A 14,046-nucleotide genomic window follows, 5' to 3' on the forward strand; every position below is an offset into this window, starting at 1 on the left:
CCTGAAGTTATTTCAATAAATTTTGAACACTCACAAGTGTAATCACAATAGTGAAAACCTGGATAATTTCAGATGAGATCAGGGCATTGTATCACAAAAGCATTACAAGCACAAGTTCATCGACATCCCATTGAACATAAGCGCAGGTTAACTGTAATACACAAGTTTCCATGGGATGTTGGAGGGCTTGCGATTATGATGATTTCGTGAAACAATGCCCTAGCTCCATGAAGTCAGGACCAGGAAGGAAACGTGCCCCTACCTGAAACCAAAATTTGAGTCACATTCATGGAACCCGATTCCCCCATGTTGTCAAAATATTTGACTTGAAGCTATGTCAAATGACAAACAAGACTGGCTTAGTCCTGTGTGTCATAAATGGGGAAATACTATGACATCTTATGGCAAGACCCAAAATGGACTCTTTTACCATAAAAGAAAACTGTGTCTACAAGTGCATCTCCAATGGGTTTGATACAAACAGGTAACATTTGCAATGTTACCTGTTGATTTAAAGGCATCGTTTAACAATGTAATAAATCTAAGATCCCAGGCCCTACATATTATCAGTGTCTGTGATCTGGTGTTATATTGAAGCCCTAAAAAAATTGCGCTTCAAAATGATCAAGAAGTGCCTCAAACAAGTAAAAACCTTTGAGTGACCGGTTTTACCATACTCCTTTTCCCCAATAGACTTTAGTGTTATGACTACCGTTTGACAAACGCAAAATTTGATTTTGATGTTCAATCATAAATATCTTGATAATCAGACAGGCGATCGACTTGTAAAAGTCATGGGGTTCCTGACTAATCTAAAGGTTTATAATTATCATTGCAGCATGAGCTAAATCAAAGATTTTTTTAAAGGATCTAAGACAAACTTACCGGATCCCTTTAAGATAGGGTCAATTTAAAGGGAGTTAGTGCGGAGCCCTCATTATGGAGAACAGCTCATCCTGAAGACGTTAGGTAAAACCTATCAAAACGCGAAGGTTCAACCTATCAAAATGCAGAGATAGAGCACGAGTGGGCACATTTCAGGGCCAACCAACCATGTTGAAAGAATACATGGTGTAACCACAAACTTCGCTCTAAAAAAGAGACCAATTCTTTCCAGATTCCTGCCAAAATGTTGGTAGCTGCAAAGTCGAGTGAATACTGACAACTAATTTACACTTCAAAAAGCTTAAAACTATTGGGATAAGGCCAACATAGATACTTATCTAGCTGGAGATCTTATATATTTCATCTGGATTCAAAGATGTAGAGATTACCTTGGAGTTTCAGATCTGAATGCAATAATCAAAGATATCTGTGATAAGGGAGTTTAAAGTAACTAGTTTAAAGGTAATACAAAGTTTTGGTATGGGGTCATGAATTTGGTTCAAATGAACATATTGGAAGCATATGCAAACTACAATATTCCATGATCGTTGTCGCGGTTGAAATCTAGTCTGAAGTGATGACATTGTGAATAATAAACTCTTTATGTTATAGAGCCCCCTCTCAAGATTGATATTACTTTAGCTTCAATCAATGTTTCTTGACTAAAATCGACCGATTCTCTATTCCTGTTTGGAAATTATATATCAGAACTGCATATTCCTAGATTGTTAAATTGTTATGGTCACAGCTACCGTTGTATTGCCGTAGGCCCTATTTGAAATTTATTGGGAGCACCGATAAATTTGATATATTAATTTCTCAAAATCCTTAGTGCTTTAGAGCCCAATCTTTTCAAAGTTGCTTATTCTAAAACTAGGTGAAACAATGGTAATGCAAATTTTAAATTTCATAGTCCAATTCTGTTGAAATATTACCAAAACTTTGCATTACCTTTAATTTAAGACATAACTATAAACTTCAATTCCAATATAAGTTGGTGACACACGCTGACAGTAATCCATGATCAATGCATCATGGTTCAGATCAAGACGTCAGAGGAAATCTTCTATGAAACTATCGAGAGTCAATCCTTTCCCCCAATCAGGAACTGTTAAGAATAGGTCACTTCAGGTCAATGTCTGTCTCTCTGTACTTTCAGAATTCAGCTTAGTTAAATTTGACCGATGTAGGAAGGAGAATCCCTCCCTCTCCTTCCTAGTTAATCTTAGGCCTCCTCCGTTTTACTTCTCTTTTACTCTGAAGGAGACCAATGCAGGAGCAAAAAAATCATCCCCCTCTTTCCTGTTTAGTATTTATGCTGTTGCTTCCTTTTCCTCTTTCTACTCCTCCTCTCCCTCCTCCCTCCTCCCTCCTTCTCCACCTCTTTCTCACCCTCTTCCGTTTTCTCCCTCCTATACTCTCCCTCCCTATACAATGTTAATATACATGTACTGTCCTTTTACAGTCCTTTTAAGGACTATCCACATGGTTCTACTGCAAATCTACTCTCTAAGATATTCTGAAATGTTAAAAAAGGATAAAAAAAATACGTTAAAATGGATATTTAGCCTTGATTCCCAGACAGATGTTCCTTTTTTAATTTGACATTCCTAGATAAGAATCCAAAGATGCCCACATACAGGCAGGCAGAAGCGATACATATCAGGATTAGACAGACATGTTTTGGCTGACTCCCAGGACATATAATCATTTTACCTTCAAAATAAAACGATTTTATCAAAGTTTGGACATTATACAGTGTTCATGTACATTGAGAAGCCTCCTTCCCTCCCCCCCCCCCCCTTAAGTTTTTCCTTCTCACTATTAAAGATGTGATAAAGGCTAGAACTTGAGAAAGAATATTCCACAGTCCTGATTCATTTTCAGGATGACTTATTTGGTTTGGGCATAGTCATCTACATCAGACTCAAAAAACTTGCATAATAGAACAAGAAGCAGTGACCACTTTAACCAATCTGATATTGATAAACTACATTCTAATAATAACAATGATAATATTCTGTTTTTATATAGCGCTTAATACATCAACCATGTGTCTAAGGGCGCGTTCATGCTTGATTTTGAAGGCAGAATGAGCGATTTGTAACGCTCATCGTAAACGCTCATCGTAATCGCAGTTCCACGGTGCACTGTTCATGCTCACTTCTCCAGGCAATTCTCCTTGGGTGGCCTTCAGCTGGATTCGCAAACCTGTGTGTGCATGCTACGTAGACCCACTAGAGGTCAGTGCGTTGACCCCATTTAAACGCGTTTACAAATTGTAAACGCATCTTTTTGTGAGTTTACGATCGGCGATCGTGATCGCCGTTTTTCGGTGATTCTACAAAAGTGAGCATGAACGCAAGCGTGTTTTAAACTAAACGCGTAACAGATGCCTGATTCTGGCCGTCAAAATCAAGCATGAACGCGCCCTAAGCTCTTTACAGATATATTATTACCCCGTAATAGAGGGAGGGGTATGCAAAGGGGTCTTTAACTGATAGACTAGTCTCCCATCTAAAGGTAGATAGAAGGGGGTAGACCCTGCCTGATGAGTAATGGGAGGAAGCGGGGTGAACACTCAGGCCTACTCTCACCAGGCCCTGGACCCAGCGATCGACGTGTCTCCAGCCTGACAGCTTGAATTTCCAGCTCGAATCCCTCACCAAGAAGTACGCCTGGGATCCTCGCCTACACTCCCCGAAAAATGCCTCCTCCACTTCTCTTAGTCTTAGCTGCCCAGGTGAAATATGATGTCCACACTGGACAAGTTCTGGAAAAGTAAGTACTACAACTAGAGGTTCCATAGTCCTGGGCCAGGAAGCCAGGAATTTCCAAAGGTGGTACCATTTTCCCCAACTTTCCTGGAACACTTGCAACAGTTGTAGTTCAGCTAGTTGCAGTGTACATACTTTTCTAGTAAGAATAATGAAATGGTCACCTATTCCTGGCCAGCAAACTGTGTGTTGATAACTACAAGGGCTTTAACTCTTTGCAAACTTATATCATTGAATGCCCTTCTGGCTCTTTGTAGAATAAAAAGAGATACAAAGACATCAAAACCTGCTTTAGCGACCATCTGTGTAGAAAGACTACCTGTCTCAAGAGACTACCTGTGTCGTAGTCGAGTGGTTTAAGGCGCTTGACTGGTAATACGAAGGTCAAGGGTTCGAATCCCGACATGGCACTAATATCCTTTGGCAAGATATTAACCTGCACTTGCTACTCTCCACCCAGGTGTCAAATGGGTACCCGGTAGGATGCGACCGTCATTGTTGGTCAAACAGTTTTTTGAGCGTCAAGTAATGCCTGGCCGGAATACTCCCCAGGGAGTGGATATTGTGCACACATTGTGTGCGGGCAAGCACTGAATACAATGACCGGGGTAATAGTATATTTGTAAAGCGCTTAGAGACATTTGTATTAAGCGCTATATAAAAGCTAAATATTATTATTATTATTATTATTTGTTTCCATTGAAAATTGTATTCTATTAAAACTTGTATTAGAGCAACCTGTCTATAAAGAACAGCTGCCTAAAAGGACTATAATCTCCCTTTTGTGGTCTTTATGTACAGGTTTCAATGTATTACATATACAAGGAACTACATACTCGGTTGATATCAGTGTGCAGGATATTCTTGAGTTTTCAAATCTAAATCTTCCAGAGTTCTTGACAAGTGTGAATAAGGCCAGAATTCTCTGCATTCTATCTCCAAGAAAACAATTTACAGAAGAAAGAGAACCCTGGGTCTATCTGTCGTGTGGGTTGCTATGAAAGTGGAGGGAGGATCACACTTGACTTTGTAAGTGATACTTAACCTATTCCCACTTCCGCACATGCATATCTCGAGCTTCAATCGTAGCTGAATGATAACCGATGGTCCCCTGCTAATCGGGAACAGGTTATTGGAAAAAACAACTCGACTTGGTTTGGCTTGCTGTTGAAACATCAGAAGTTGAGGGGTAAAGATCAGATGCCCATGATGATTACATCATTAAGTGATTTTGAGACATGGGGGAAGATGTACCTTAAAGAATCATTTCACACTGTTTGCATTATCCAAAGAGGGGTCATGGCAGGGGCACTTCACCTCCCCCCCCCCCAACTATTTGTCCTTTCCCCATTACAGATATTGAGAGATTTTGAATGTATATCTAATATTTTCTTAACAAAGATTAATATATATTTGACACCACTATTCTTGTTTGCTTACTTGACACACGCATTCAGGCTTGTCCCCTCCCCCCCCCCCCCCCTCCCCTCCTTTATTTACATTATAAAAGTCTAGATACAGCTATAAATGTACATGTACTGTATATATGTTAATCATTAAAACCATACTGATTACAAGTAGTTTCATTGATTACAAAACTAAATTATTTTTCAGTGTTATGATTAAACAAATCTCTTCATCTCACTTCAACCTTCCTTTCAAAATACATCTGGTACTGCCAAGAGAAACTTTTATGAATATTGAAGTCTTGACTTTATAGTGCTGTAGTCAAACGTTTAACCGTCCGGTATCCGACCGCCCATGGCACTATCCCTTTTCAATTGGACGGTTTCGTTTTCCCTTTTTTTTTTTTTTTTTTTTTAAGTTTCGATTTATGCCCCTCCACCTGGCACTAGCAATGTCTCCCAGCTCAGTAATCGGTGTGTTGACTCACCACCCGGAAACTAGAACAACACTCCAATTTGTCTGTCATCTTGGTTTGAAAGTAATCTTTGTAATAGATCTCAATATGTAGTTTATAATAATAATTCCTCCAATTTTTCTTCTATTACACACGGCGTACCACAAGGTTCTATCCTAGGTCCTCTACTATTTTTAATTTACATTAATGATCTCACATATTCTTCTAAAAACGACATTGTTACTATAATTTGTGACAATTTCACAAGCACAAATCCTTTAACCGAAAACAGTCCGGTTTTGACTGGCGGTTAAACGGAATTACAACACTACTATAAATGCCATTATCCTAGAAATTAAGACACTTGAATGATTACATCAATCAAGCTTTTAAAATAATCAACACTTTATGGCACAAAAATACTAGAACTTCAACTGTTTTAACATTTAGTATATATTACTAAAAAAAAGATTTTAAGTTCTTTGGGGAAAGAAAACAGACTGACATGTATTCCACCCACTGTACTAATTGTTTTTAAACTATTACCTCCTTAAATGGTCATAATCTCTACCTCCTTTATTAGAAACCACAGGATCATTCAAATGACAGGAATATATATCGTTGGGCACCCGCAAGAAGGTCAGTATGGCCACTGACAATACATAGCTGTTATTATATGGCCTACTTTCAGGCAGCTGACAATATTCTATTATTTTACTTCACTGCATACAGAATACAGATAGAATATATTAGCCAAAAGGGTGTTAAATCATATACTTGAAGCAGAGTCAACACCTTTCTGGCGCTGAACAGGCAATAGGCTCTAAACATTTGGACAGATATAAGGCACTGGTTTTTTTAACATATACCAAATGTGTCCACAATAGGGTCTGAAATGAAATCATGTTTACTCACTTCAAACATGTATTTTTAGGATCAGGACTATTCATATTTTTGAGAAATGCAAACTTTGGACCTTAATCTATCTCCTTATTTATTCACTAGATATGAATACTTTGAGTTTTTACAATTTTATTGTAAACTATAGCATATCTAATAACTGTGATATGGAACTCATTTGCTATTAACTTAACCAACAAATATGTTGGTCTTTAAGAATATGTTTCAGAGATTATTCATGCAAATTTTTGAGTTTCTATCTTGAAAAATACAGATTTTGTGTCCCTTGAAAGTGAAAAATAGCTCCAAATTAGGGTTTTGACAATAAAAAGTTTTTATTTCATTAGGTAAAATGCTTTTTTCTTAGGTCAAACTTATTTTATTATAACAACTGATGATATAAGTTAAATACATCCAAAAAAATTGGGGAACCAGTGCATTGCTAATAATTTTCATATGTCACACCACTGGTGTTTCGGACGTTACACACTGTTAACATCATAACTTTATTCAAGTTAATTGCTTTTCTTTAGGTATTATTGACCTAAGTTACATTAATTGTTTGCAGAAAAATATTTCTTTAACATTTATTGAAAAAATTGTGCAGTTTTAATTAGTTTTGCACATACACCTAGTTTGTCTTCATCGACTACTCAATTTATGTGAGGTATACTGTTCATTTTAGGAACGTGTAGTTAAAAATGCTTATGTGATCTAACAAAGTGAAATATGGAGCTAATAGCAATTGTAGTCATCACAACTCCTAGAAAATTCAGTTACAAACATACTCTCTTTTGCAGGTTATGAACAACAGCGTACAATATATGCTATAGTTTGTTTCGGATGTTACAAGATGTGAACATTTCAATCAGATCATCGATTTCTTCAAACTTTACAACATAGATATTTAATCGGCTTGCTTTGTACTTTGCCTAAAACTAGATTCATGTAGTGTGTCATTCAATAATATCACTATCACATACATGTACAGTATGTACAGTGTAAGCAAAACATTACAAAAATACTTTTAACAAATAAAAGTATATAAAAGTATCCCCAGCCATTTAAGTAATAAGAAATATGGGAATCCTTATTCATTGTACATCCCGATATTCTTGCATAAATTTGAGGAAGTTACTATATCTTTAGGATCATGAAATGATCATTAACATGTACATTTTGTTATGAGGGTCAAGCATTTGAAAAGTATTTGTACATAAGGCTAGTACATGTGAGGGTAGTTCATCCAATGAAAGGATAAAATTATGAATTAATTAATTTTGAAGAGGCTACACCTTATTTTCATGTTCATGTTTTAATCACCCCCACAAATTGGTAATCCATTTTCTTGTCATTTGGAAATTTGGCAGATCTACAGCTATGTCAACATTATGTTGTACAAGTTTCTATAATAGGTATCGGATACTGATTACTGATTATTGTTTTATAATGGAAGCCTTTGTGCTCATCAATTGTACATGTATGCAACCAATGAGTGTGTCATGTAGTGTGCAAGCCAATTTCATAAAATTGCTCGATAAATTGTTATCATTATTAAGTGTAAATGCCAATTCCAGTTTTGGATAATGGCAGTATTAATCCTTTCTACATAGATTAGTTACATGTACTGAGTGCCCTTTTTAAAATGTATTTTCAGATGAAAATACATATTTCTCATAATTTTTTTAGAAAAACATTTTGATTTGCTTGATTTTATCAACTTCATATACCTGTATCATATCCATGTCATGACCATGCACACTGGGTATTGCTTAAGTGGGTGATTTTGATTTTTGTAACCTACCAGATAGTGTAAATTGACCATACAATCTTTGGTTATATGACATCATTTGGAACAACCTCTATAAAAATGAAAACCTCATGATTTGCAAACACACACCAATGTTTATAGCAAAAGGAGAGGTTGAACAAATGAAATTTGCTATTCTCACTTCTATCATTGCCCCTCATTTGAACTAGTTCAAGTATGAAAATGTCTGTTAACAGTTTAATGTAACGTCCGAAACGTGCTAACAGCATACCAGAAAGTGCTGTTAAAGTGTCTGAATATTTGTTATGAGTCACTTTTGTTGAGATTTTTTCTGATAAATTACAATTAAGGATATACTGAAGCAGCCAGCCATGCCTTGCATCACAAAGTGTGGCTTCAATATTTTATGTTTTATAAGTCAATTTTGCAGAAAAGTTAGATAATTTACGGATTATTTGATTTTTGGCACCATATTTCTACACATTTGTATATTTAAATCTGAATAAAATCATCAAAATAGTGTTTTTAACAGGAGTGTCCATTGTGAAATGGTAACTTGCAGATATGATCGAAAATTAGGTGAAATTTGTCGACTTTGTGTTAACAATAAAATTGTGTAACGTCCGAAACACCATTCTTGTTATTACAAAAAAATTAATGGATTTGAAAGACCTGATTTGTGTTTTGACTTGTGTTAAGACTTATAATAATTTATTTCATAATGATTTATTCACTCTAGATACCTTAAAATATGATTATCATCATTTTATTGGTATTTTTTGTTTCGGACGTTACATTTGTTTCGGACGTTACAACTGTTAACGGAAAATTGGTTTTAACTATGAAATAGTATTGTAGTAATGTATTGCAAATTTCTTTGTTTTGGTGGGTAGCTGCCATGAGATGTTAACAAAATGTTATGATAGATATATCCTGCTGTTCATATATTTTCTGCTACTTCAACTTGAAAATTGTTTCGGACGTTACAAAACTGTTTACGGAAAATGAGACGACTTTTTCAAATTTTGAGTATATTTCTAATATAAGCGCTACTATAATTAGATTATATTTTCTTTTAATATAATCAATTGGAGCAACTAATAAACTCACTCAAACCATATACAATCTCATTAATTTGTTGTTCTAGTGGGTTAAATGAGGGTCTACATTGTTTACGGAAGATGTAACGTCCGAAACGCCATTTTCAATTGCACTTTTCCATTAAAATAGGGGAGTTGATTCAGATTACTGTTAAGTTTCTTTAAGATCCACTCATGCTCATTAATTATCAATAGAAAAAGAACATATTGTTTGTGGCTATATATTTTTTTCAGCTCCAACCAAAATGGTATGTCAATTTTGTTACAAAATTCCGTAAACAATTAGCTGTTCAGGGATACCTCATGCGCATAAAGCAACGATCAAAATTTTTCGTTAAGCTATGGGAGGTTAACCTAGGTCCATGCTACTAGAAAAAGTTGTTGCTGATTTCTAGTTCTTTATCTTTGGAAAGTTTCAGGCTCTCAAAGGGCCATTTAGGTATTTGGTCATAGTTAAAAAAACCAGTGCCATAACTCTTCCTGTCTTTGATCTCTGAATTCCGCTATACTCTCTAATGCGGATCTACAGTGTAACTTGACAGTTCCTTTGTAGTTCAACGATACAGGATCAGGAAAAAGATTGTAATCACTCGATTATGTAGTACGTGGTGTACAGGACGTGCCAGGATTGTTATGTCATGTGATGTCATAAACACAAAGCCTATCAACAGTTTATATACAGTATGCACAAATTGAATATAAAAGGCCTGTCATTTTAAGCAAGGATCATTCCCAAACTCGAAAAGCAAGATGGCATCAACTCAAATCGATACGATGAAGAACCTTCTGGAGGAGCTGAAGAAGGAGACCTCTTGGGCGACATCAAAGACTGCTCTGCTCTGCGAAAAGATAGATGCAGCATTCTGGAAGTGTCAGGACAAGGAGGGATTTACGCAGGTTTTCTGCGATTGCGGTGGACCAGGTAAGAAGAGAATATTCATCTACCTTCGTCATAATTAGAATTGCCCTTTATGAAACAATTCTTTCGCTTGATTTTATACTCAGGGACTCTAATTTTATTCTGACATATCCAAAGGCCTGGAGCAAGTATGGTGATCAAATATTTACTGTCTAACTCTATAGCCAAAGAAAGGAATGTTTCATCAAGCCCTCTGTACAAACTATCAGAAAAAATTCCTTGATCCAGAAACAATTGCCAATGATATTTGTGACCAACAAGTTTAATAGCCTGAAAAACTGTGACACAGTTTAATTTTCGTAAAGCACACAATTGCCAACTACCAGAACATAATATTCACTGCTACCCACAAAGAAAGATAAGCCTAGATATTCTCTCTCTCTCTCTCTCTCTCTCTCTCTTCCCTCCCTCCCTCTTGTCTCTCTCCTGTCTCTGTCTCCTTCTTGTCTCTCTCTTGTCTCTACTGTCTCTCCTCTAATACTGTATTATGCTCTTTACTTCTCTCTCCAATCTTTCTATCTCTCTTGTGCACTCTTTTTCACTCCTCCCCTTCCTCTCTTTCTTTCTCCCCCCCCCCCTCCTTATTCTCATCTAACCCTCTTCCTCTGCATCCAGAGCTCCTGGTCTCCATCCTCAAGAGGTTTGAGGAGGATGGACTCATCAGCGCCTGGGAGACGGCCTTCATTATCTACAACTGCCTATGCAACCTCAGCGAGGCCAGCCTACCACTGTCTGTACAGCTGGGACTACAGGGTATGGTGAAGCTATGCGCACACAACATCGTCAAATACGCAGAGAAGATGCATCTGAAGGTAAGTGGATTTGAGCTTTGTTTGAATTGTCTTAGGGTGCATTCAAGCGATTTTTTGAAGCTAGAATCACAAACATGAATCACAAATCAAAATGCAGTTATAAAACACGGTTACTGCGGGAGAGCGTTCAAGTGATTTTTCATCAACACTGATTCTCGCTCAATTCAAGCCCAGCCACTGCTCACTACACTGTGCAGTTTGACCAAGGAAGTATAGGTCAACCTCGACCCACGCTTTCTGAATTTGTTTATGGTCGACTGCCGGCAAAACCAGAGCAGGCCACGACAATGAAGTCATAGAATCACAATTGAGATTTTTAGAGACCGTGATTCTGCAGAATCATGTTACAAAACGCATCTTTTTCAGCGTTTTGCATGTTTGCATTTAGAAACCCGTTTATTTTTACGAGCGACGAAAATCGTTTGAACGAAGTGTGTTTTAAACTAAACTTCTTTGAAAACCATGTTTCTAGGATGGAAAAGTGTCACTTGAACGCACCCCTAGAGGGATAGATGTTTGAGGGTCATTGTCCGCTGGGGTGACTGGTTGGGATAAGTGTCCTGAGGTAGTTTCGGGGAGCATCGTCCTAGGGGGTAGTTATCATGGTGACAATCATCCAAAACTCTTTCCTAACTTTCTAGTAGGAACAGGTTGGGGTAATGTCCCAAGGTAGTTGCAGGGAGCATCGTCCTAGGGGGGGGGGGGGTAGATATCAGGGCGCGGTCATCCAAAACTCTTTCCTAACTTTCTAGTAGGAACTGGTTGGGGTAAATGTCCCAAGGTAGTTTTGGGTAGCATCGTCCTAGGGGAGTAGACATCATGGCGCAGTCATCCAAAACTCTTTCCTAACTTTCTAGTTCGTTATTAAAAATTCTCCTTTTGCTCATGTTCAGGACATACGGGATCTGGTCCGTATCTCTCTGAGCATCCTCTGCAACCTCTCGACCGCGCCCAACAACCGGTGCTCTTCAGGGAGGAGGGCGTGGCCCAAAAGATGCAGCCGTACCTGACCGGCGACCCTTTCCTCAAGTCCATCTGCATGATTACCCTTGCATACATAGCGGAAGACGGGCAGGAATCCACCTTGGCTCAACAGGGAACAGGCAAGTCTACTGCTAGTTAGGTTTTCAGAACAAGAACTTAAACATTGCAAATGTTTTCTCAAAATCACCAATCAAGAGATACAAAAGCTCAGCAGATTGGTCATTGAGATGTGAGTAAGGATCAAGAGGCATGATGCCTCAGTGGTAGAGCAGTGGCCTTGTAACCGAGACATACTCAGTTCAAAACCTAGTTGATGCACTCTTGCCCTTTCATAAGTCGGTAATCTTCACATCCCTTGGATAGAACAAAGCCATAGGTCCCCTGGTTACACATCTTCAAGCACTCATTTGCTTTCCTAGCAATCGGGTGAAATAAAAGCATCAAACTTACACTGATTTCTTGTAGCTACATGTCTAACCATATGTTTTCTTTATGCGATTCAATGAGTATTTCATGAATAGGTATTACATAGACAATGTATACAGCTGAACTACAATGTAAGTCTTTATCAAAGGCAAAAGAAAAAGGAAAAAACTTACAAAAGTATATGCAAATTGCAAAGTCAATTACACTTAATGCCTGCAGAGACATTCAGCTTTATATCTGATTGGATTAAATAATGATTTCCCAACAGATACGACTGAATACCTGGTAAAAATTCTGAAAGACGCCCTCAGGAGTCCCGACAAAAGGTACAGGGGACTGTGTGACAGAGAGATAGCCCTAGCCCTAGGACGATTGGCTGTACATGATGGCAACAAATACAAGGTACCGTACAATGGGCAGTGCTTTTATCTCTGATGTTCTTATTAAGAATTTTTTTTATTTTTTTCATCAGATATTTTCTCTTAGATGAACATTCTAATGTAAAATTACTTTTGACCAACTCACAACAGTTAAGCCAACTACTTGATAAAGCTTGGAGGATCACAGCAAGTAAAAAGCTCAAAAGTTCCAGCAAGTCATTTTACTGATCATGTGAAAGGAATATTTCTCAAACATACATGTATGAACCACTCACAGTTATGTTTCAGACCTTACATATTCATCTACCGGTATATCATAAATTGTACAGAACAAAGATGTACACCTATGGAATGGAGTCCTTTAGAATATAATTAAATTGTTATCTTGCAATTTGTGTTAAAGATGGGTGTACATGTACTGTAAACAGGTATGTAAGCACAGGACACTGTCAGTTGAGAACCATAAAGGCATTAACTCTCCACAAAAGGATATCATCTGTATAGGGCCAGAAGGGTGTTAACTCTGTGTTTAAGTTAACACTTTACTGGCTCTTAGAAGATGATATTAATCATCCAAAACGTATATGATAAAATCTTATCTGGGTAAATCACTCAAATCTACATTTCATATCCAATGGTTATTATCATCGTTCTTGCATAACTTCAGATCCTTGAAGGAGGAGGGCTCCCTCTACTGGTGGAGATGCTCAAGAGCGAGAACACGCACGCTCAAGAGGCTGCTGCCAACACCATCAAGGCCCTGGCTTTCTCTGCAGTGCTTCGTCGTAAGCTACAAGAAGAAGGAGACTGTGTGAGGGTACTGGAGTCGCTCGGTCAGTCTACGGACTCCAGGGTATCGGACGCTGCTAAAGGGGCATTGTGGGTAATCACACATGGATGAGCATCCGAAGAGCAGAAATGGGAGAGAGGGACTGGGGAAGAGTGAAAACTAAGATGAAAAGAGGGGCACTTTAAAAAAAAGATGCTTTTCAAAAATGTTGGATTTAAATAGGACCTGCTCTGGAGCTTAGCATAAATGTACACTGTTTTTGTACTTCACTGAAGCAGAGCCACTAAGTTTAAGAAATACTGAAGTTCCTGAAATTTTTGGGGCAGGATACCCTATTCTGGAATAGCTTAAGTCTGAAGATATGCTAAGCGGTCTAAACCTGCAGGAGAACTGAGAAAGAGAATGATATGAATGATACCTTAGGTGTAAATATAAACACTG

General features: G+C 37.7%; 1 protein-coding gene across 1 annotated transcript; it reads left to right on the forward strand.

Annotated features, from left to right (window-relative positions):
- The first annotated feature begins 9,781 nt into the window (after positions 1–9,781).
- On the forward strand, positions 9,782–13,792 carry LOC105440774. Its single transcript, XM_011671294.2, has 5 exons — positions 9,782–10,216; positions 10,829–11,025; positions 11,919–12,128; positions 12,704–12,837; positions 13,483–13,792. The coding sequence occupies exons 2-5, from the start codon at positions 10,914–10,916 to the stop codon at positions 13,714–13,716; spliced, it is 690 nt and encodes a 229-aa protein (XP_011669596.2). The 5' UTR covers positions 9,782–10,216; positions 10,829–10,913; the 3' UTR covers positions 13,717–13,792.
- Positions 13,793–14,046: the final 254 nt, after the last annotated feature.

The sequence above is a fragment of the Strongylocentrotus purpuratus genome, unplaced genomic scaffold (assembly GCF_000002235.5).
Source record: "Strongylocentrotus purpuratus isolate Spur 01 unplaced genomic scaffold, Spur_5.0 spur5_scaffold_14, whole genome shotgun sequence".
Lineage (NCBI taxonomy): Eukaryota > Metazoa > Echinodermata > Echinoidea > Camarodonta > Strongylocentrotidae > Strongylocentrotus > Strongylocentrotus purpuratus.